This window comes from Hakea prostrata, chromosome 3, assembly GCF_041222555.1.
Source record: "Hakea prostrata isolate BN-2017 chromosome 3, UWA_Hpros_2, whole genome shotgun sequence".
Lineage (NCBI taxonomy): Eukaryota > Viridiplantae > Streptophyta > Magnoliopsida > Proteales > Proteaceae > Hakea > Hakea prostrata.
The window spans coordinates 30,998,451-31,022,429 of NC_142602.1; the positions used below are offsets into that span (position 1 = coordinate 30,998,451).

General features: G+C 38.1%; 1 protein-coding gene across 1 annotated transcript; it reads right to left on the bottom strand.

Annotated features, from left to right (window-relative positions):
* Positions 1-668: 668 nt before the first annotated feature.
* LOC149022062 (uncharacterized) lies at positions 669-22,848 on the bottom strand. The gene is made up of 4 exons (XM_089147536.1): positions 22,780-22,848; positions 20,165-20,312; positions 18,842-19,332; positions 669-1,223 (listed from the first exon to the last, which is right to left on the bottom strand). Exons 1-4 carry the CDS (start codon positions 22,846-22,848, stop codon positions 1,020-1,022), a joined length of 912 nt encoding a protein of 303 aa, XP_089003662.1. The 3' UTR covers positions 669-1,019.
* Between the last annotated feature and the right edge of the window lie 1,131 nt (positions 22,849-23,979).

A 23,979-nucleotide genomic window follows, 5' to 3' on the forward strand; every position in this document is an offset into this window, starting at 1 on the left:
CAACCTTTTTTATCTAATCCATTCATCCATTTCTTTATGGATGTGTGACACATGTCCTTACATCACATCAAAACATTGTGGTTAAGTATACAAGATAAAAAAATTTATTTTAATTTAACCAAAACCCTTTAACATAATTTGTAAATATATATCACACATCCACAAGAAAATAGATTTTAGAACTGAAAAATTCCCACACTAACCCCTTGGGTTGTCAAATATGTCTACTACATAAAGATGTCGGTGCACTTCTAGTAAGGATGTCCAGCTTGTCTTGAACATCAAAGGAAATAGTCACAAGAAATAGGTCAAGAACTCTAGTTTCTTTGGGTCCCAATCTTGAGACTTATTTGGAAGGCTACCTAGCCCGCAAATAGAAACTCCAAAGGCTGTATGGGCAAATTCTGTAACCCTTCAATAGACAGGTTCGGCTCATCTCCAAGAAAATATATTCAAAAGAGTGCCCAGTGAATTAAGAGACTTTGACATGTGAATTATATTCATTAAATGGTTAAGATGAAAAAACCTATTTTTACCCTCAGTAAAAACCAGAAAACCTACCAACGGGGGTTGGTCCAAGTGGTAAAAACCATTGTGGTGTCCAGGGCAAAGCCTTGGAACCGGGGTTGGCAACCAAAAAAAAAAAAAAAAAAAAGAAATACCCCATCCTCAATATATAAAAAATCGTTTGTTTCAAAAAAAAGCCACAAAACCCCGCTAGAACCCTAAACCCGACTTGAAATCCCACCCATACGGGCTCGATATAACTGAATTTGTTGGGCCCATAAACCCAAACTCAGGCCGATTCGCCTGGCTTTTCTTCTCATCCAATAGATGCATATTAGAGGGCTTTTCAATCATTGACTGTAACTTGCTATATTCATTGTACCACCCTGCGTGTAACTAATGCCTTCAAACTTAACTCGTCTTTACAAACCCCATAGTAAAGCTACAATAAGAGAGACACAACTAGAGATTAAAAGCACTGATAGCGTGAGATTGGTTACCAAACGCCATAGCTATCTGAAGCATGAAAGCTCTTGATCTTCAGATTCAATTTCTCTCACACTGTTAACTATGAGTTGAACTTTTGTTGACAGTTGTTCTGTATGATCCTCAACATCTTTCAGGAACATCAGCAACTTTTCTCGGTATGCTGCGCACAACTTTTTCTTACGCCGCAGCTCTAAAGCTAGCTCCTGAATTTTCCTATCCTTCTCATCCTACACAAATAGACAAACACACGATTTTAAGCGGAGGCAAATTGAATTTTGAATTTTAGATAACATAGTATCACTTGCGTTGCAGCACCTAACTAATCTTTCCACTGTTTGTAATAGGAGGCCCTACCCTCACCTGAAACTTTTCCAGATCCACAGTATTTTTACTCTCAAACTAATCAAGGTGTAGAGTTTCAGCTATAGCAACAAAGCAGCTTCCACTAATAAGACAAATATGACGTACATGAAATGCATATTCAAAATATTTTGGTGGATTGAGACAAAAGCAAGGATTAATCCCAAATGTCCATTCACGCATATGCATATTGTAGTGGAAGATGAATCAAACACAGAATTTAGTGCCAAGTTGGAGTTATGAAGATTAATCTTGGAATCAAAAGGTTTCGAGATATCTAGAAAGAAAGAAAGAAAGAGTATACTGGGTGTTAACTATAGTTACACTAGGGTGAATGATGAGGTGGTAAAAATGATGATAGGGATATTCTGCAAGGTAATTATTTTAGGTATTGGAGCTCAATCATAAATAAAGATGGTGCACTAGATATTTCTACGAAGAATTAAAATAGGATGAATGACGTTAAGAGATGCATTTTGAGTGTTGTGTGATCTACATGTTCCTTTAAACTTAGAAAGGAGAAATTTCTAGGACAAGAAACAACCAGCAGATGCTATAATGGATGAGTGTCAGAACTAAAAAGGATAATATAAGAGCTGCTTGACTAACCAGCAAACAGGATTAGCCCCATGGATCACAAAAAAACTAAGATACTATTATAGTTGATGAGCTAAGGAGGAAGGCTTCATACATGAAAGCCTAAATCCATGGACTGTATCATCCCTCCTCACCCCCAAAAAAGGATGGGCCCTGGAACATGTGGGTGACAGTCATTTATAAATAAGATAAAAATCAAATCCGATTCCTTTACCTTGACTAGATGTTGTATATCTTGGTTGGTGCCAATGTCTTTTCTAACATAGTATCACGGGAGTGGCTATTGTCATATATGGATTCAGCTTGTAGATGAATTGAAATCTGCTGGCTGGTATGAATGGAAACTTGTCTCACCAGCACTCCCAACACCTTCATGAGAGTGATGACATACAAACATAGACCCTTTATAGCCCTATTTAGTTATCTATTTTCCTTTGTTATTACAAAACAGAGGATGACTACTTCAGGCATGTAAACCATAAATGGAGGATGTACAATCCCTCGTTGAGATAATCAAGTCCCTGTTAGTTGAGTCTGACAATCGATTTCCTCATGCAGTAGGTAATGAGTATCTGCATTTGATAGCAGAGAACATCCAACCATTGCCTCATGTATGACTTGCTCATAATTGCCTTTTTCAGTGATGCCTGGTCGTGTTCCCTTAACCTCCCCTCTACAGCCCTGATCCACTAGTGCAAGCTCTACCCCCAATTAAATGGTGCTGGGGGAGGGGGACCTGAACATACATACAGCCAGGCCACTTTTATTCTTTGTCTGGTTCTGCATTCACTGGAAGGTGCACTAGACTTATGTGGAGGAGGTAATCTGTAGCCAGATATATGGGAAGGGACACTGGATCGGCCCGATGAAGCAATAACCTATTGCCGATTGTGGACTCTACATTTACTGTTAGGTAGACTAGATTTAATGATCATGATTCCTCGTAACTGAAGCTCAGAATCAGATACTTACAGAGCGAGATGTTATGGGTGAAGATCAATTTTGCTAAGCCAGACTGTTTTGGAACCCCATATGTTTGGGGTCCAAACACACCTGGATCATGAAAAATGGCACAATCACCACCTGGTGCTGTAAGTCGCGTTTAGAGTATTGAGATCTTAAAAATGACTGGTTTGGAGCCTCTTTAATGAAGATATCTGTCTTTGGCAACAGTTTCAAGTCTACCAACGGTGGCAGCATAGAGATGGAAGCACCTATATGGGTCGACGAGTAGTTCAGAGGCTACTGGATTGCCAGGTCCTATAGTTTGACAAGGAGCCTTGCCCCATAAGAAATTGTATGAAATCTTTAGCTTTTTTTTTTTTTTGAGAAGTCTTAGTAGTTGGGATGGTTTGTTATTGATTCAATTGAGTTATTTTAATGTACTTGGGATTTGGTTGGTTGATGGGTTGTGTTTAACCCATGTGTTATTTTTATTTAACTGTTCTTTGGGGGTTCCAATTTGCCTCTAAATATTAGATTTGGGTAGAGAATTATTTAGGGTTTTTTCTGGGAATTCAATTTTAAGGTTGGAATGATTTTTTTTTTTTTATTCTCTATGTAACTACATGTATGGGAGAAAGAATGAATCATTGAATGAACAATATTTTCTCTTGAAGAGTTCCACACAAGAATCCCCTCTCTTTGGCGGAAAGCCCCCACCCCCCCCCCTTTTTTCCTTATGGTAAAACTCTCTCCACTTCCTCTTCTAATATCCTGACAGGCTCCCCCCCCCCTCCCCAGTGGTGTCCTGCATTCCTGTTGTAAGCTCCAAACAGTTCCCCCACAAGAGCCACAAGAAGTCTTAGCGCCGCTAGGCTCTTGTGCAAATCCCTAGGGGTATTTTTGTTCTTGCCTTTGAATTTTGGTTGTTTTATCTATTTAGATGGATTCTTTCTAAATTGAAGAATCCTAATTGAGTCTTTATTTCGGTTGTCAGTTGTAAATAGGATTTGAGTTCAAGTAGGAGTCCTATATCTTTCTAGAATTAGGACCCTTAGCATCAAGTTCTTTGGGGAATCTCATTGTAAATGGCTATAAATTAAAGGCCTACCGCTATAACAGGACAGTTTATGATTAATAAAATTTCTGAATCATAGCCAAGGAGGTATTGAGTGAGGATCCTTTTGAGGAGGACCCTGCAGTTTCAAGAAGCTCTCTTCTTTCTCAAATGTTGATTGGTTATTGATCACATTCAGCAGTAATAGCTCTCAGCTCTTTTCTTCTTCTTCAAGAACAGCAAGTAACCTTTCCCCAGCCCCAAAACCCAATCCTAATCCTCTCTACAGCCTTCAGTTACAAGAATCAACCCCGCTCACCCCCTTCAATAGAAGAATTTGGCTGCCTCCTTGCGCAATTCAAGAAACCCAAAGAAAATTCAGGAAAGCTCAAGATTGAAGGAAAAAAAGGCAAGAACACCAAGAACACTGAAACAGCAATATTCCCTCGTTCCCCCCATCACTCGCAGGTAGGCCTGTAAACGGACCGGATTCGGCTCGGATACAACAGTATCGAATCCGAATCCGAATCCGATTAGCAAATCCGCTATCCGAATCCGAATCCGGCAAAAATTTAGAGAAGGCATCCGAATCCGAATCCGAAACTTTATCGGATATCCGATAATAATCCGATTCGATAAAATATCCGATTATTGATTGATAATTGTCACTTTTTTACATTTTTTATTATAAATTTCTAATTTCCGATTACCAAATACCGCTATCCGAATCCGATTACCGGTATCTGAATCCGATTATCATCTATTTTTAAAGAAAAAATGTTAAATACTTTACTCTATCCGGATAAAAATTTATCCGGATATTATCCGATCGGATAAGCAATTATCCGAATCCGAATCCGGTTGCTTAGCGGATGGATACGGATATTTTCTGATAAGAAAATTTTCGGATATGGATACCTTTAAACAAATACGAATGTGAATTCGGAGGCGGATTTCGGTTATCCATTTACAAGTCTACTCGCAAGCCCTCTCCAACCTAGCTGCAAGATTTCCAGCACAATTTCCCTCAGCCGCAAGTCCCCAAAACCCTAACCTTTCCCAAACCCATCCCACAAAACCCTAGTAACTCCAATTGGACCTGTTCCACCCTCCGTGGTTTACATCAATTCCCCTTTCCCCCTTTCTTTCCTTCTCTTCATCTTTCTCTTCTAAATTTCTGTACAGTAGTTCTCTACTACCTTCTTCATTCTTTTTCCTATCTTTTTCTATTCCCTGCTAGTTGCCTGAACAGTCCCTGCTGTCTCTACTTCCCTTCTTTCCTGCTGCCTTTTTTTTTTCTTTTCCTTCTGCTCTTCTGCCCCTCCTTACCACAGCCTCTTTCTCCACTATCTTTTTTCCTTTCTTTATTGTGCATAAACAGTCCCTGCTCTTTCTTTTCTTTCTTTATATTTCTGTCCAGCAAATCCCTTACAAACCCCTCCCCCCCCCCCCCCAACCGAAAAAAAAAAAGTTTTCTTAATAACTTGTATCCTAACCTCTGTTTTGCACCTATGTCAAGGTTTTAATTTCGCTGTCTTGGTGTCTTTCATTAGGCTTTCCCTATCCCACTTTCTTTCCTTTTGCACTAGCTACACTTATGTAAATTTCTAAGGTTCTTTACATTGTGATTGACAGCATTTTTATGTTAGAAATAGGATCTTGACTAGGCACTAATTATTTTTTTGGATTCTTGATGATCTTGCACTCGAAGTAGGGTTACAATGCCTTGATCCCCTTCCCCATGTTTCTCTATTAAATCCTTGCTCTGTTATGTTATTAGTTAGGGCTGAATTGACCTTGCTTTGCTACTATCGTCTAAGCTTGCATGTTCACCAGATTAGTTGCTGCATTTTCCCTGTTTGGTTCTTAAACTTCCACTAATAGTTGCCTAACCTAAAGACTTATAACCAGTCTTGTAGGTCCCCCAGGTTCTAGGGTTTTCCCTGCATCACTCTTACTGTTAAGAGATGGTCTAGGTGATTTTGGTACAGCCATTTCAGCAATTTATGGCATTTGGTGATTTCCATCTGTTTTGTTATAAATAGATGTCTCATATGTTGCGAGGGTAGTGAAAACTGTCTTAGGGCCACAATCCGCTTCTTCTTCTTTATGGAGAAACCATCACAGAAATCTGCCGTGGAAATAGCGTTTGGAAGAGCGTGCAAAAACTTGCCTAGTGCAATTGTATCTTCTCCTGTTCCATGACCTATGTAATTGTCCAGCAAAATGAGCCGATTTGGAAGTTACAACTAAAGCCCATAAAGAGTACACTGTCTGCCAATATGCAGCCATTGACTAGCAGCCTCTGGAAGTTCAAGTTTCTAATTATGTGGCCCATGATGCTGGCACATACGAAGGCTGCTTATTCAGTTATTGCTATTATCCTGCTTCTAATTACGTAATGATTTTAGTTGCTAGACCATTAGTATTTTTGTTAAGATCACTCTTTTTGGGTACATGAGCTTATATTTCAATCAATACAAGTTATGGAGAAGCATCCAACAATTTTTGGCATTCAACTATTGTATCTCTTTGCTGAAGCAAGAACCTTGAAGGGAATCAAGTGCAACCAAGATGATGAAACCTTGGAATGGTAGGAAGGCATACCCAGGTTACCGTGAAGCCAAGCAATACTTTCTCTTCATCAGTTTTCCTTTTTATTTTTCTTCTTAATTAGTCACTACTTTTGTGGGATCCTTCTACTGTTCTAAAGACTGTTCACTGAAGACTGAGAACTGCTGCTGCTATAATTGAACCCAGATTGACTTCTTTTTGGGTTTGTTACTCCAGCAGCATCAAGTCTTAATCTGGGTTTGATTCTTCACTCCATAGTCTCCTTTATTCCTGTCCAATCTTTAAAGTTATACAATTTTTTACCACCCATGATTCTGCAGGTTTTCCTTGTTCATTCCCATCCTATGACTTCTGTTCTAACCAATTCTGATAGCAAGACTTGTACCTTCAGTCCATCCATTCAATTGGTCTATTTTTTTCAATATTATTTGTTTCTTAGACCTTCCCACCTTCCATTAATATTAGAGTATCATCTGGTCTACAGATCGAAAGTTATTGATTCTCATTGAAGCTATTAAATTATATTCCTTGTCATTTTCTATTTTTTGTCATGTTTTGTTTCTGCAGATCTGACCATTGAAGCTTAATATTTGAAGATTCAAACAGTCTATCAAGAAGCCCATGCACTTTGTAAGCACTTCTATAAAATCTTTCAAGAAGTCTACTTGATTTTACTTTCAATCTCACCAAACCAGTATATTGAGATATCAGAAATACTTACACTCTGGCCTGCTTCCTTAACTGTTACGCCTTGTGATCCGGATACTGTGATTTCTGCTTCATTATTCTATCAGATAGTTCAGTGTTCTCCATTAAAAAGAGGGCTTGCCTTAAGAACTATATTCCAACTTCTGGGAGCTGCCAGACATCTTTTATAGGTTATGTTTCTTCAAGGCGGAGACAGTTAATGCAGATCTCAGCACAAGGGAAGCGAAAAATTACAAATAGTACCCAGTCCAGCAAGCCAAACCCATTAAGCAGTCAGTTTGAACCTTCATGGTTGTCTCTTGGACCAGGTCTAGTCCACTATATCAGCCCAAGTTTGGTCCTAATGTGGACGACCATTAGTAGTTTCTATTTGTATTTTTCCTGAAAGCTAGTCGCTATTTTGTATCTTGTAATTATTAACTTCATAGAAGTTAGTTTCAGTTTTGTAGGGGTTTCTATTTTTGAAGTCTCTTTTTCAAGTTGTACAGAGTCTTCTTCTCCATTCAAGGTGGTGTTCTAAACTCTTCTATGCACAAGTAGAAGGAGAGAATAGAGTTACCCAATGATTTTGACAGCACTTTGCTGTCTTCCTTGGGATGCAGGACTACTCTCTGGGATCCAGAAATCCTTCATAAGATGCTAGGTAGGCAGGTGGGATACTATTGAGGCTTTGATGGGAAGATCTAGTCATATCTACCTTTCCGTTATCCCTAAGTTCTTTGTCTAAATCAATCCTCATGATATCAAGTAACTAGCAAGTAGCAACATATTATTTCAGTTCATGTGACATTGTTCAAAGGTTGTTTAACGCCCATATTGCTGCATTTTAAAAATCCCAATTTGTTGAGTCTTTTTACCTTTTCTCAGTGACTGTTTGAGAGTTATACTCATTGGTTCGAAGCGGATAGCAGAACCTGGTCAAAGGCCTAACCACTTGAGGGTCCATCAGTGAAGTAGAACAACTCATAAAGATGGCTTATTTTGGCGGAAACAAGCCTTGAGATGATTATGAATGTACTGGGATTTCGATTCTACATGTTTACTTTGTAATTGGCCACTTTAATGAACCTAAAATATAGGACAAAAGTTTGAAAATGGATTTATTTCATTAGTTTAAGAATCCTGTTTTTCAGATACCTTATTAGTAAAGGATTGTGTTAGACCTTTCCTTGTTAGTGTGTTATGTCTAATTAGGAGTCATATAAGTTTACTAAGGAAGGCAGCATTGTACGCAATTTGATTAATCTAATTTTCACTTGAGCCCTTAAAAGACTCCAAGGATGTGGGACATAGTGCTATAGGGTGAGAGGACATGGTGAGAGATCCAAGAAAGAGTGGGATACTCGATCAATCCTATCCATCTTTCTATTTTCTATTTTCTTCTTAGTTTTCATTTCTTCAGCATTAAATTTTATTCAAGAAGATCCTGCTTGGAGGTTAGGTCCTTCATGATCCAGCTTTACATAATCAGTCTCTGCAACACTCATTCTATTGCTATTCAGCTGAGCACTTCATTTGTATTCACATTCTGTAATAAGGATCTCAGGAGCTGGGTGTAGTTTTTGTTAAGATATGGATGATTACCACTTAAAACTTATTATATGGGATCCACCATAGATTGGATAAAATTTATTTTATTCTATTAGATTAGAATATTACTTTTTATTTTCAGCACTTCCTATTTTTATAAAGCTTGACTAGCAAAGTAATACTTAAGGAGATTTGTTTTCTTCCAAGTCTATTTTAGGATAGTAATACTAGGAGATATTTGAAAATCTTGTAACCAAATTTAGGGATATTTGAAGATCTTTCTAATCTGAAAACTTTTCAATAATAAATATACTGCTGAGGGGGAGAGCTGCATCTGGCATGCACTCCCTCCCTCTCCATCTCTTCTTCTCCTCCACCACTTCTTCTCTCTTCCTTCAGCTCTTTATTATTTCTAGTTATCCTAATTTTAATTCTATTACATGGTATCAGGGAAGGTTTAATCAGTACTTGTTTCTCTCTGTGATTGTCAGTTTAAGAGTTGTTTAAAGCTTCTAATTTGAAGAAAGAATTCCTATCTACTGCTATGTTTCTATATTCTTTGTTGTTCGAGTATGAACTTGACCTTCTCCCAAAACAAGTCATGAAGGTTTGAAGATTTTGAAGTCTGGTTACATGAAGAAAAGGTACGCTGTTCGAAGTACCTGAATATCCTGCCTACAATTTGTTTTCTGAGGACTACTCTCTGGAATTTCTTGAAGCTTATGTCTTGCCCCCATTGATCCAATTGATGCTCATAATATTTTGGGGGTTTATTTTCTGCTGAACCAGGTTGATGAAGTTGTTAGTTGTTATAGCTATTCAAATTTGTTACTAAAAGAGAAAGATCTCTGTTACGACTGAGCATGGCTGTTCTCGATTCTGCTGGAAAGAGTTTGGTTCTTTCCTCTTGCTGCCAGTATCATTGGTTATGGAAGCTATTTGCAATTTATTGGTCATCCATGGCTGTTGGTTAATTGGTTTCCTTATGGATGTAGGAGACAACTGCAGCAAGGTTTCCTTATTTTATCTTCTATTTTCTAGTTTCCCCTCTCGTTACATTCTTCTTCTTCCTTCTGGTTCTCTTTATTGCTTTGGGGCTGGGGGGGGAGGGGGGGGGGGCCCCCCTCGCCCCAATTTCCTTTTTGGTGGGGGCGCGCCCCTCCCGGGGGTGGGGGGGGGGCGGGGTGGGCCCCCCCCTCCCCCCCCCCCTCTCTTGGGGGTTGGTTGCCATCCTGATGGCGGTTTGCAAAAACAAAACTACTTTGGTTCCTATTAACTAATTCAGTTTTCCATTATTACTCCCCCCATACAAGCCCCTCTTTGCATTGTTAATATTTCACCTATTGCCTTTCTTTCCAGCATTAGTTCTCTTTTGTTCTTTTTTTTAAAATTTTTTGGGGCTTTCCCCCCCCTTTTGTTTTCCTTTTTCCCCCTTCCCTCCCCCTTTTTTTTTTTTTTTTTTTTTTTTTTTTAGGAAAAAAAAAAAAAAATATAAAAAAAAACGTGGGGGTGGTTTTTTGGTGGCGGGGTTTGTGGGGGGGAAGAACCATGGCTGTTGGGCTTATTTTGCATGGTGGCCTTTTTCATTCACAGAACCCGTTAAGTAACCACTTTTTTTCAATCCTATTACATCAGCTTGTATACCCAATTTTCTGAAGATTGGCACTTGCACTACCGTTATTTGTTGAAGAGTGTTATTTGTAAAGATTTTTATCCTCCTAGAATGGTCATCTACAGCAGCACCTACCTGCTTGGTGTGTTTTTACCTGCCAACTTGGTCCATAATAACCCATATTGTCTTTTATCTACTGACTTAGTCCATAGTAACCTATGATACTTTTACTTGCCTACTTGTTTCGTAGTAACTCATACTGGGTGAAGCTGTCTACAGGAGTCTACTATTGCTATTTGTGTTCAAGATGTTGGATCCTTAATATATATTCCTATTATTCCAAGATGGAGCCTTTCATATGTATACTCTAGCTTGAGGGGGAGTGTTAAGATATGCACGATTTACCACTTCAGTGGTAACCCCATTATGTAGGGCCAACATAGATTGGATTAGATTTTATTTTGTTTAATTAGATTGGGATACTACTTTCTATTTTCTGCACTTTCTATTTTATGACTAGCAAGCAACACTTATGGAGATTTGTTTCCTTTCCTTCTTGTTACTTGAGTATCAAGCAAATCTATTTTAGGATAGTAATATTTGAAGATATTTAAATATCTTGTAACCAGATTTAGGGATATTTGAACTTTGAAGATCTCACTAATCTGAAAATTTTTCACAAGGAGGAGATGGCTACCTCTTTTATTCATAGGTAGATGGATTTGAAGCAGCTATCAAGTTCGCAAAAATAATAAATACACGGCTGAGGGGGAGCTGCATCTGGCACAACTCTCCATTCCATCTTCCATCTCTTCTTCTTCTCCACCACTTTTTCTCTCTTCCTTCAAGTCTCTATTATTTCTAGTTACTTTAATTTTCATTCTACTACAGTTGGAAATTCTAAAGTTCAAGTTTCTATTGTGTTCAAAGTGTAGGGCTGTTATATCATATAGATAAAGTCATTGTAGTAAAAATGATGCTAAGATGGATGAGTGGCAAAATAAGGACAGATAAGGTAAAGAATGATTATATTAAAGCTGGTTATGGAGTAGCTATAATAAATGATAAGCTAGGAGAAGGTCAACTCAAGTGGCACGGCCACATTCAACGGCGGCCTTTAAATGCTTTGTACGGAGAAATGCTAATCCAAATTGAAGGAATTAAAAGAACTAGGGCAGACCTACGATAACCTAAAGAGAAGTGATGAGAAACGATATGTATACCTTAAGCCTTGTATCTAATATGGTTTCAAATAGAGCTGATTGAAAGGCAAGGATCCAGTAGCTGACCCCATTAGTTGTGACAATATGTTTCTATTGTGTTCATCGATCAATATCAGCATATCCAACCATAAAACCATTTTTAAAGTTTTGAGGATTTGAACCTCTATTGGAACCCCATGATCATCTAGATATTGAACCCGATCAGAGTTGCTGATTTATTGTCATTAAATTTCTCCCATTCTGATCGTGGCTACTACCACATAGATTCTGAAATATACTAAGGGCAGTCAGGAGTCAGGACCCACCAATATATGGCAACCAGAAAAGTTTCAAAGCAACACCTGCTCCCCTTTCTAATTAGGGATAATCTTGTGGGATGCAGAGGTATTAAGGATTGCTGGTAGTGAAAGAGGAGAATTTATTGGTGACAAACATTGGTTGCATATTTTCACAAACCGCAACACTGAAATGGGTTAGGATATAAAAGCACAGCCAGAAGGATATCAGCACCGACAGAGAATTAAGATATCTCCCCGCAACAAGACAACATCTAGCATAAAAAACCAGAAACTCATAGAAGAAAAAAACTTGAGCAACAACTAAAATCTCAATTCACTAACTCAAAAATCTCAGTACGTCTCCACTTTCTGATCCACATATACATTATCCTTGCTAGGAAAACACTACAAAATAATTGTAGGCAGTAATTGAAAAAAAAAAAAAGCTGAGTTGCTAGAACCAACTTTTAAGGCTAATCTTTCCAACTGTGACGTAAATTTTAGTGACATTTATCTTTGATAGGTTAAAATTAGATCCAGGGCAATTTTAGCAACTTAGTAATGTTCCTAATAAAGAAAATAGATGAAACTACTAAATAAAAAGCTTGAACTCAGACTAGAAACTACTAGTTTCTTTCATAGCTGCAATCGAACATCACTTTTATTGGCAAAACTTTCAAAATGACTTGAACTCACAGTATCTAGGTCGAAATGGAAGTGGAAATAAGAAAAACATTTCAAATGATACCAAAATCAGACTAAATGGATAAGTAACAAAAAATAACCCAAGTTGAATGGTAGACATGTCCATAATTGTTAAAGCATAAGTGTATCCTTAGTTTCTACTTATGTGCATATCTCATGTGCACCGTATCTATAACTTTATCTCTAGATTTCTACCATTTAGGATCTTTCTCCATATAATTTTAAACCAAAAAAAAAGCCTTCTATTTTTTATAGAATTCTGCCTCTCTACCGCTCATGCGAGTTCCTGGGCCGATTCCCATGCTTCTTCTTTGGCCCGCTGGTGGCATGGCACATTCTGCGGAAAGGTGTCTTCGTGTTTGCGATAGAAGCAATCAGCCCCGTTATTTATTCTTTATATAGGATAAGATGTAAGGCTGATCATAGAAGGCATTAACTAACTAACTAGACGGGCTATATCTATCTTCCCCCTTTTCTACATACTCTTAATGCTCTATTCATAGTCTCTATCACTGAACGGTCTGGATCCGTCTAGTGTTGATGAAGCCGGGCTCCGTGGATCGTCGGTAGCCTCCCAAGTGCTCGTGTTTTTCATGGATTTCTCCCAGGAACTGTTGGTCCCTTCCGCTTCACTCGTCCTGAGCAAAGTTTTGAGCAACCAGTTGTTTGGAGGAAATCAAAGGGGGGTCTCGTCTTTCTCGGTATGTTGCTGAAGCAATTGCAGAACATGTCGGGCGATCCGCCATAAATCTTGGGATGAAGTCGGTTGTAATGAAAGTGAAAGGATCTACTTTTTTCAGGAAAAAGAAAGTAGTGATCTTGAGCTGGAGAGAAGGTTATACCTTTGCTGAGTGTAAGCGAAGTGAAGGAATAGGAGATCAATCTAAAATTATGTACATCGACGATGTGACCCAACTTCCACATAATGGATGCCGACTCCCTAGGAAACGTCATGTTCAAATAGTTCCAAGAAGTTCTCCATTTTCACTTGACAACAATTCCGGAAAAAATCTGACTCGAAGGGAGTATGCGCGCTATTTAAGAGCTTCTTAGAATTAATGAAGAAAAAAGGTTTATTCTATAATGGGTCAATGCCTTTCTCTTCTTCACCTTACCAGTGCTTCTTGAGTACTCTCATGGCTGAAACAACACCACAATGGTTGTTTATCTGCCTCTTCCTTCATCTCACCATTTTTTGTCTCAAATTGATGATGAAGAACTTTTATCCTCTGGCAAGCCCAACTCACTCCCTTTCTTGTTGGGCAACATCTCTTGGGATTCCTTAATGACACCATCCTTTTCCATGGTTGTCAAAACAACAAGGCGACCAAAGCAGTTGGGGCTCCACCTAAGCAATTAGGCAATAAAGCAACGCCTAGGCGGCAATAAGGCAACCAAAGCGGTAGGGTCAAATGTTTTTCAATACAACTACATTTAAACTGAAAATTTTCCATTATAAGCTAAACACACATTCAAGAATCACATTCATCCAAAAAACACAAGCATTCAAGAATTATAATAATGAAAAAAATCCAAAAAGAACACAAACATAAGTTCATCTCATCAAGCATCATAACAATATAATGATCCATAAGATGGAGCAAATTCTAATTATAATGCCTTCTTTCTTTATATAGGGAATTTTTAGTCCACCCCCTGCATTAACATAGAAATCCATAAGGTGGGGATTGATTGATAAATTGGATAACTCAAGAGGTTACATTAATTTTAGGGATTTTTATTTGCAACAGCCGCTGCTGGCTGCTGCCAATGGTGCTGATTGCACCATGTCATCAAAATATGATCAAACGGTTGAGAATCAAATAGTGTGGGTTCACTTGTAAACACTATTTTTTATTTTTACATTTTGAGGATTTAAAATTTCTTAATTTACAAAATCAACCACTTATTTACCCAACTCCCAAATCCCTCTTCATTTTGCCTGCTCAGATCCCTCCTTTTGGGTGAGGGTTCAAATTCAACAGCGCCACAATCTCAAGAGCCTTTTTGTTTGAACTTATTTAAGTTATGAAATGCTCAGTCTGCAACCACGAGAGAGAGTATCAGCACTGGTGATGGCAGCCTCATGGTTGTCTCTTCCCAGGTTAGAGATTCAACAAATCTTAAGTACCGTGTAGTACTCATGTTTGTTATCATCCAACCTTACCTTAAGAACATGTTTAACATTTGGGCCATTCACAGAAGTGTCAAGACCAACTGTGCTGTTCAGAGACTGGGAAGAAATCTGGGCACTCCCACATTCCTGTGTTCTTGGATGATTGAAGTGGATAATGGGCTTTGTCCCAGTGAGTAAAGTCTTTACTCCTGTAGAAGATTGCCTTCCCTCATCGATTGATTTTGCTTCCGATGACAACTCTCCATCACCCATTTGGTCCCTTTGAAGCAGCAGTGGGATCCCTAAATGAGCTTGCATTGGGAGTCATGACAGGATTTTTGGGTGATTTGATCCATTCTTTCAGGTACCGATCAGTAAGATTCTTGGGTACTGCTAAATTCTGGACTTGGTGGTTTTCTGGGTCTATACCAACGTAGAGAATGGCTGGTTTATTACCAGGAAGCATTGTAGTTGAACCAGACCAACAGCCAGTAATGTCTGAATTTATTGATAGTTTAATTGCAGGATCATGGTGAACCCAATTGATGAGATCAGTAGAAGTGGCGTGTGCCCAGACAATATTACCCCAGACTGCACCATATGGATTGTACTGGTAGAAGAGATGATAGATTCCCTCATAAATCATTGGTCACGCAATTTGATGAAACCATTCTCTGTCAGTAAAAATAGTGCATATCAGAAGTTTGAAAGAGTGATCCAAAGCGAGTTGACTAACCATTTGGATCTGTTCACCCAATCCATTCCACAATTACAGACATGCCCACAACATATAAACAGAAAAGAAGTCAGAATCAGATCCTCAGATGTTCTATAAAATGATAAATCCGCAGGAATCTGAGCAGGCTGCAAAATGAAGAGGGATTTGGGAGTCCAGTAAATAAGGGGTTGATTTTGTAAATTAATAAACTTTAAATTCTTAAAATGTAAAAATAAAAAATAATATTTACAAGTGAACCCACACTATTTGATTCTCAACTGTTTGATCATATTTTGATGACATGGCACGATCAACACCATTGGTAGCAGCCGCTGCCAGCTGCTGCAAATAAAAATCCTAATTTCAGAGGGCATTATTTTACCAAATTGTTTTTCACCCGAGTTTTTTAAATACAAAATTAATTTCCAAATCGGGATTGATATGTTCCTTTTTTTTATCGAACACAAGAAATTAATAGATCACTTTATTCCGATTTCCAAATCATTATCCATTTAATGATTCATTGATTCCCGATTCCGAAAGGACTAACTATAAAATTTGTATACGGCTTTGTAGAATAAAATTTCCGAAAGGACCTATAAATGCTCCTGTACGGAGAAGTGATATAATCCATATTGAAGGAACTAGAAGAGCTAGGGGTAGACCTAAGATAACCTTAGGAGAAGTGGTGAGAAAGGATATGTATAGCTTAGGCCTTGTATCTAGCATGGCCTCGAATAGAACTGATTGGAGGGCAAGAATCCATGTAGCCGACCCCATTTAGTTGGGACAAGGCTTATTGTTGTTGTTGTTGTTGTTGTTTTGTAGAATAAAATTCGATTTAAAAAATAAATAAATAATATTATTATGTAAAAAATGTCAAAAAAGCGACCGCTTTGGCGTCTAGGCAGCAATAAGGCAACACAAAGCAACAAAGCGGTAGCAATTAGGCGAAAAGACGGCTGAAAACCACATGTAAACAAAACAGTGGCAAATAAGGCAGTTGAAAAACTGCCTTACTACCTAGGCTGATGTTTTGGAAACCATGTCCCTGCCACGCTGAACAAGCAGCCACTGCAACATGGTCCTAGCAAGATGCAACTCTTCTCACTTTGCTAATTGCCTCTCTTTTTGAACAGGTTTTACCAATACTATATGACAAAAAAGTCAGTAAAGAATTATGGGATGTGCTCTTCACAACCCATGGTACTGCATCTAGCACCTGTGTTCTTGACCTACAACATAGTCTTCAAGATCTCACACAAAAGCCTGAAGAACCAGACTCTTTAGTTTGTCAACATGCAGAATATGTGGATGATGAGCTCACCACTGCCAACAAATCTCTTGCAGCCAAAGATTTCAATGTTCACAAATACAAGGGTCTTCCCTTTGAACTAAAGGACATTGCTAGGTAGGCCACCTTCAGTGAACCCCTTAACCTGAACCCAAGCATGTATCCTTAGCTCACCTTCTCCATGATTGACTGAACTCCTCACCTCATTTGTGCACTTGCTCTGTCCAAAACCTGTACAACCCACCTTCCACTGCCCATCAGGTGATGCTACCTAGTACTCCAACTGAGCCCTCCTCAACAAATAAAGAACAGTCATATCTTTTTGCGTGACAATGGACCTGTACAGTGCGTCAATCGACCAACACAACTAGCCGTTAGAAGCTTATTTGGCCAGATGGTCGCTTGATACTCAACCTACAGAGCAACCATCAGGCTTCTGACTCTGATGATCGATACAGCCATTTTGCCAAATGGTCGACCTGCACTTCTACATTACTCATTTTAGGCAGTCTAATGCTAAAATACGATAATGTGAAAGTGCATTTTTATACACTTACAACATACCATGTCCTAGGCTAAATGCAGGGTCTCAATATCCTGAATATCTTCAGTCCTTTTCTCTTGCAGTATGTCTTCTTGAGATAAGAAATCTCACAAAGAATTTCTTTGGTTGTAGTGCACTTTTAGGCTTACTGTTACACAGCAGGTTTCTTTCATCACACCCTTAAGATAGTTTCATCGCTATATGTTTAAGTAAATCTGAAACTCTCCTTAACTTACATAGAAGTTGATTGTTAGCACATTGCATATATTGTTATATGCTTGTGATCATCAAAATTAGTGGAGGACAAAAGGGTCACTTCCCAATAAATCTTGCTAGATTGCCGACATTCTGCAGTGCACTGCCACTTGTTAACTGCAATCGGATCTGGATCCCAATGGCTACCAGTCTCAAACCATCTGATACAAGGGGGGCTCTATTTAATGATCCAACTCAACACTGCTTCACTGTTGGGGCGTTCTCAGTACATCAGTAACCCGTCCAAATGTTGCATTTGCTATAAATCATGTCTGTCAACACATACATTTACCAACCAACACATACATGTCCCTTCACTAAGCTTGGCTTCCCACTAAACAGTACACTTATTCTATGGTGTAATAACATCAATGCCACTTACCTCTATGCCGTTCCAGTATTTCATGGTCACACCAAACATGTCAAATTTTATTTTCATTTTTTCATTGTCAGGTTATGAAATATCAACTTCATGTTGGTTTCTTTCTACTCAAAACCAGTTGGCAGATGTTCTCACCAAGGCCCTACCAACAGCCAATTTTCAGTTGATGCATGACAAGTTAAAGTTCCGATGAAAAACACACAAACATATCTTAGGTTTCTATATACGTGCATATCAAGTGTGCAGCATTTCTTTATTCTCATCTCTAGTTTCCTATTCTATTTAGGATCCTTCTTCATGTAATCTCTCGGAACTAAGGAAGAACAAAGAATTACCTTAAACTACACTAATAATGACTCAAAAATCATAGACAAAAAGGTAGATTACATGATGCTTCTTGGAAGATGTGGAATTGTGCTTGCATTCTTTAATTATCTTTGCTTGCTTACTTCAATAACTGTCATCCCAATAATGAAAGACACAGCTACTGGATGCAAAAGATACTCCAGCATTGATGATCTTATCAAGCAAACTCAGTGTCTAATACCTCATGAAGCAGCTACTCTACAGGACTTTTAATGTGCCATAGACTCAGACGAACAACGACAAACAGGAAGAGGAAGGGGTGTTCCATGGCATATGTTACTGTAAGTGTGTGAAAAGATCATCTAGGTGGTCATGAATGCAAACTGTACTGTTCTTTTCCCCCTGAATAACTGATAGTGCATATTAGAACAATAGTAAAGAATGCTATATGAGGACCATGAATTTAAAAACAGTAGCAGATCAAAGTAGCACTGAAGATTCAAATGCATGCCCACTTTAAGAGTAAAACAAGTGAACAAAATAATTGGATCAAATTTGAAAACCAAAATAGCATGGGAGAAAGTTATCAGTAAAATACAGATAACATACTGAGCTTACAAAGACACCAAGCGGAGGGAACTCACCATCGTCTGGCGACATTCACGGGGGGCAACCACCAATGGATGATTATGGTCCTTCACAAATCTCGTAACAATCCACTTTCCAGATTTCTCTATTTTCACCAGGATCATTGCTCTGCAACCTTCCCTAGTGCTTGGTCGTGGCTTCCTAGCCGGGCCAAATCTGCCTCTTATACTGACACAAAATCCCTCCTTATTGCATCCAAAGCGCCGGGCAAGAATTCTTCCATCAACCTCAGAACGACGGCATGACATGACACGCATAACAAATCCTTCCCGACTGGCATATTCATCATAAAATGCCTTGGCAGCATCTTCAGATTCAAACTCCATGCCCTCATATGGTTCTACGACTGCATCCCCATCACATGAAGCTACCTCTCCTCCAGCAGAATTTTCTATTGCCTCTCCTCCCTTATCAAGATGCGTCTCTAAATCGAACAAAGAATTTTCTGTTGTTCCAGCTCCCTCATCAAGATGAGCTTCTGAATCCACTGCAAAGCAATACCATGAGTTGCTGACCAAACGAACATATCCTCCTTTGTCTATAAACTTGTAAAGTAATTATATATAAACCATGTAAGATCTCCGCCATTCATTTTGTCAAGTAGTTGGTGTGGACGTGAAGCACTACTCAGTCTCATGTTATTCAACAATTTTGAATTAAATAAAGAACAACAAAAATAGCAAGATAAAGAAATAAAAATAGAAACCCAACGAGTCTGAGCTGTTTAAGGACAAAAGCAAATTCCAAGCTTTTGCGGAGAAAGAAAACTAGTCCCTCCTGTATCCAGAGTAAAAATGTGATCAAAATTCTCGAGTAACTGGGCTATTTAAAGTGTTGAAATCAGTAAAAGGGGAGTTAAGCTCCTCCAAGGAAAACAAACCCAATAATTACAAATAGTTTCAACAGGAAAAATGAAACTGCTTGGCTTTAGCTCCAAATGAGAACACCAATCATTCTTCAACCCCAAAATTCGGAAACCCATTAAAGTATTTCCTTTTTAAATTCTCCTCCAATTGAATTCCCAATATGAAGTTGATTACGCAAGACTTTCCACCAGAGACAAAAAAAAAATTACAGTCATATGTCCAATTTGCAAAGAATTTCCCATATAAGGTACTTAATAAGTTTCAATTCTCCGAGAAAATCATTCTAATAATCAATACATTGCAGAAAGAGTAAATGTAATACTTACTAGATATGAATTTCTCTGAGAAACCAAAAGCAAAGAAACTCAAAAGAAGTTGTTCTTAGCAAGGAGGGGAGTGAAGGGAAGAGAAAAGAGAGAAGGAGAGAACCATGGGGGAGAAGGGTTAACTTACGAGCTGAAGCCTGGATGAGGGGGTGAACAGTTAACTCGTAAGTTACAGAACTCGGTGTTTCTGCTTCTGAGACGACAGGACAGCCTGGCTTGGCCCCCGAGGTCCAAAACGAAAAAAAAAACCACTTGGCTTTACGAGGAAATTGTTTCTACTTCAGAGTTCAAGCTGCGGCCACATGACTGCCACTTGCAGCATTGCCTTTTCGAACCAACTCAACGTTGCTCGATTGGTAACATCTAACATCAACGCCTCTTGCTGATGATGGGACGTGGACATCAACATATATAAAGGCCCAACCCAGCCCAACCCTAGGGTCCTCAAGTCTGCCAAGTCCAACCCGACCAAGGCCCACAAAACACTTGATTAACACTTGATTCGGGCTGGACTCTTGAGGTTCACTGTAGCTTGGCCAACCCTGAGTTCAGCTTTTCTTAATCTATTTATTTAGAACCAAAAAAAAAAAAAAAAAGTAAATTGCACTAGCACCTCAAAATGGAGTCTTACAGCATTAACACCCCACTTTATGCTTAAAAAACACAATGGTCCTATAATGTTAGAATAGTTAATTGTACAATCATAAAGACCATTATACCCTTATGTATAATGGAGTAAAAAGAATTTATCTATCTTTCTATCAAAGGCATGAAGGAGACGACTTACAAGTGGGAGAGAGCAAAGGAGGAGGAGAGTGAAGAGGAAAGAAAGTTTGGTGGTTATGGTGTAGTCATTTTTGTTACTTTTTTTCTTAGGTTTTTATAATGATATTTTTGGAATTAAAAAAATGGAAAGTGGTTTAATGGTTTTCAACAATAGATTGGACTAATGTGTCCAATGAAAGTTCAATTTGGGGGTGTTTGTGATTTTCAAACATAAAGTGAGGTGTCAGTGTTTTAAGGCTTTCATTTTGGGGTGCTTGTGCAATTTGCTCTAAAAGAAATGAATAGAGGTCTAACAATGAATCCCCTATGATTTTTCTTGTCATCCTTCATAGTTTGAGAAATTTTTAGTTCCACCCTTGAGTTACCCCATAATATTAATGTCACTCCCTTAGTTACCCCAATTTGTCACTTACATCCCCTCTATTACTAATACCATTAGTCTCAATTAGTTTTAATTTATCTAGATAAATTGGTGTATATGGGAGAAAATACATGATTTAAATTATAAAAACAGAATTCCATTAAAGGATGGCAACTAAAGTCCTTTTTTACCCCCTCCAAAATGACTAATACCTTGATGGGGGTATTATGGTCATTTTATATTTTAAATTAAATTAAATGCATCCCTCAAATTTGAAAATCATTACATGTGGTCAACCTATTCCTAAGGAGGGAAACATGTTTGCCTACTCTCTAGTGGAAGGCCTTATAAAGAATGAACAAAAAACAAAAAACCAAAAGCAAGAAAAACAAGACAATCACAAAACAAAATACAAAAGAGAAAAAAGTTAATGGTATGTATTTGGAATAAAGTTAAGACGCTATAAAAGTCTTATTATCTCTAAGGGTGTCAATTTGGTATCGAATTGTATACTAAAACTAAAATCACCTTTGTAAAACAATACAGTCTCAATCCATTTAAAAAAACGGCATGGTAAACAATTTTTGGTGCACTAAGGATGGTATATACCATTTATACCATTTTTCATAACACATACCGGTCTATATCATTTTGTACCACACTACGTACATATTGTTTTCATACATAATTTCATACAAAAAACCATACCATACTATCACAATACGGTGATGGTTTTTTTTTTTTCTTCTTCTTCTTCCAGTAGAACGATGTTTGTATTAAACTCTCTAGTGAAACAGTAGAGGTGTTGAAAGTTTGATTTACAATATAAGGGGAGTGTGTTGAGCCATCAAACTCTAGATAGCTAAAAGACCTTTGAATTCTTTATTAAATAGTCTGCTTGATAGTTTTGAGATCCATTTACATAACTGAAATTAACTAAACTAAACATGTGCTCTAGCATGGAAATTTCCTCCATAAGGCTACAACTTGGACAACCTAGTGATTGGGCCTGCCATTAATGGCTAAAACTGTAGGTTTGAAATATGAAAAGATGTCATGTGGAATATCTATAGAGATACTGCTAATACTGCTTAGTAAACTTGGCCTCGACAACATGACCACCTAGGTCCCAAATAATGGACCCTTGGCCCACTTCTTTGATGATTGAATCTAAAGCAACGTCTGAATATAAATAGTTTTCCTTAGCATTAGAGTCCAAATACGTTGATTTAGCCTGCCTTGTATTCATTTCATGAGATGATGTGGTTGTGGCAATTTCACCTAACAAATTATTCAAAAGAAGTCAGTGAATGAGAATTAAAGTGTTGACAAAGAGCTAGTGAACAAAACACTATTATGCAACTTCCAAATTGCCCAACAAACAACACTTGAGATAGTACAAACCCACTCCAACTTATTAAAGTTACTGAACTACAATTCTAGAAACTTAAACCACTCTTAACCATTGATGATGGTTATATCTAACCATAGAGGAAAATCTTTCAAGTTTACTAAAGATATTCATAATCAAACAACGTGTGGGTGGAGCTTTCAAGATAAGAGTTGCAAAGAAGGCATAGAGGGGTTGGGCTTACATTTCTATCAAACAAAGATTTTTGAATTGGAATAGCATCACGAGCAACTCTCCATGTAAATGTTTTCATCTTGGATAATGTTGAATTTCAGCACTTGTAATCATCATAAGGACTAAAAGAAAGTTTAGAAAGAAGAAGAAGTATAGGAGAATATTAAAGGAGAAGAGAAGAAGAAGGGAGAGAACTTGCATGTTAGACTGACACCTTGTGATTTTAGATTTTTTTAATTTCCATAACTCCAAGCTTGTTTATTTATGATCTTCAAAACTTCCAATTTATAACTTGAAAGACAAGTAAGCTTATCTTCCAGAAAAGGAATAAACTTACTAATAATATGATAAAAATAAATTGACAAAATTTTTGTCTTGAAACAGAAACTACAAAAATTAGTAATAATTTGAAATAGAAACTAAGTAGAAAAGGAAACTTTGACTCTCCAAATCAGTAAATCCATAACTTTGAACAAATCTCAACACTCTCCTTCAATCTGGAGCATACAAGTCAAAGACTCAGCTTGGATAATAACATAAACATATATTAAAGTTCTATCATCTTGAACACAAGTGGCAATAGCAAACACTGATAAACACTAAGAGAACTTCACCTAGGAGATAATCAACGTTAACTTAATAAATAAATAATAATAATAATAATTCTTTATGTTAAATGAACCACCCATCCAATAAGCAATTGGTGATATTGAAGACGAACAAAATCTGTTAGTATAGCAATATCAAAAGCACTATCCAAATAATGTCAATAGTAGGGAGGAATCTTCACACTAACAAATTAAAAAAAATTGTAGCTTCAATGTTCACATATAACCTCTTTCAAGAAGGCAAAGTAGTAGGAAAATGTATGGGTACGTAAAAGCTAGTATTGGTTATTACGGACCAAGTAGGTAGATAAAAAGCAATGTAGGTTACGGCGGACCACATAGGTAAAATGGTATGGACTACTGCAGACCAAGTAGGTATATTAAGGTATTATAGATTACACCCGCCGCCCAACGGGGGGCCGGCGCCTCCAACCGTGGGGCCCAGACGGCCAAACACAACCCCACACCACCAGGACGGCCAGCCCAGCCCAATGGATACACCCGAACGGGCCGGGCGGCCGCCCGCTTGGCCCAGGGGCAACCCGGACACCAAAGTATTTATCCACTAGTCACCTCCACAGCCCCGACAAGACACCCCCCCC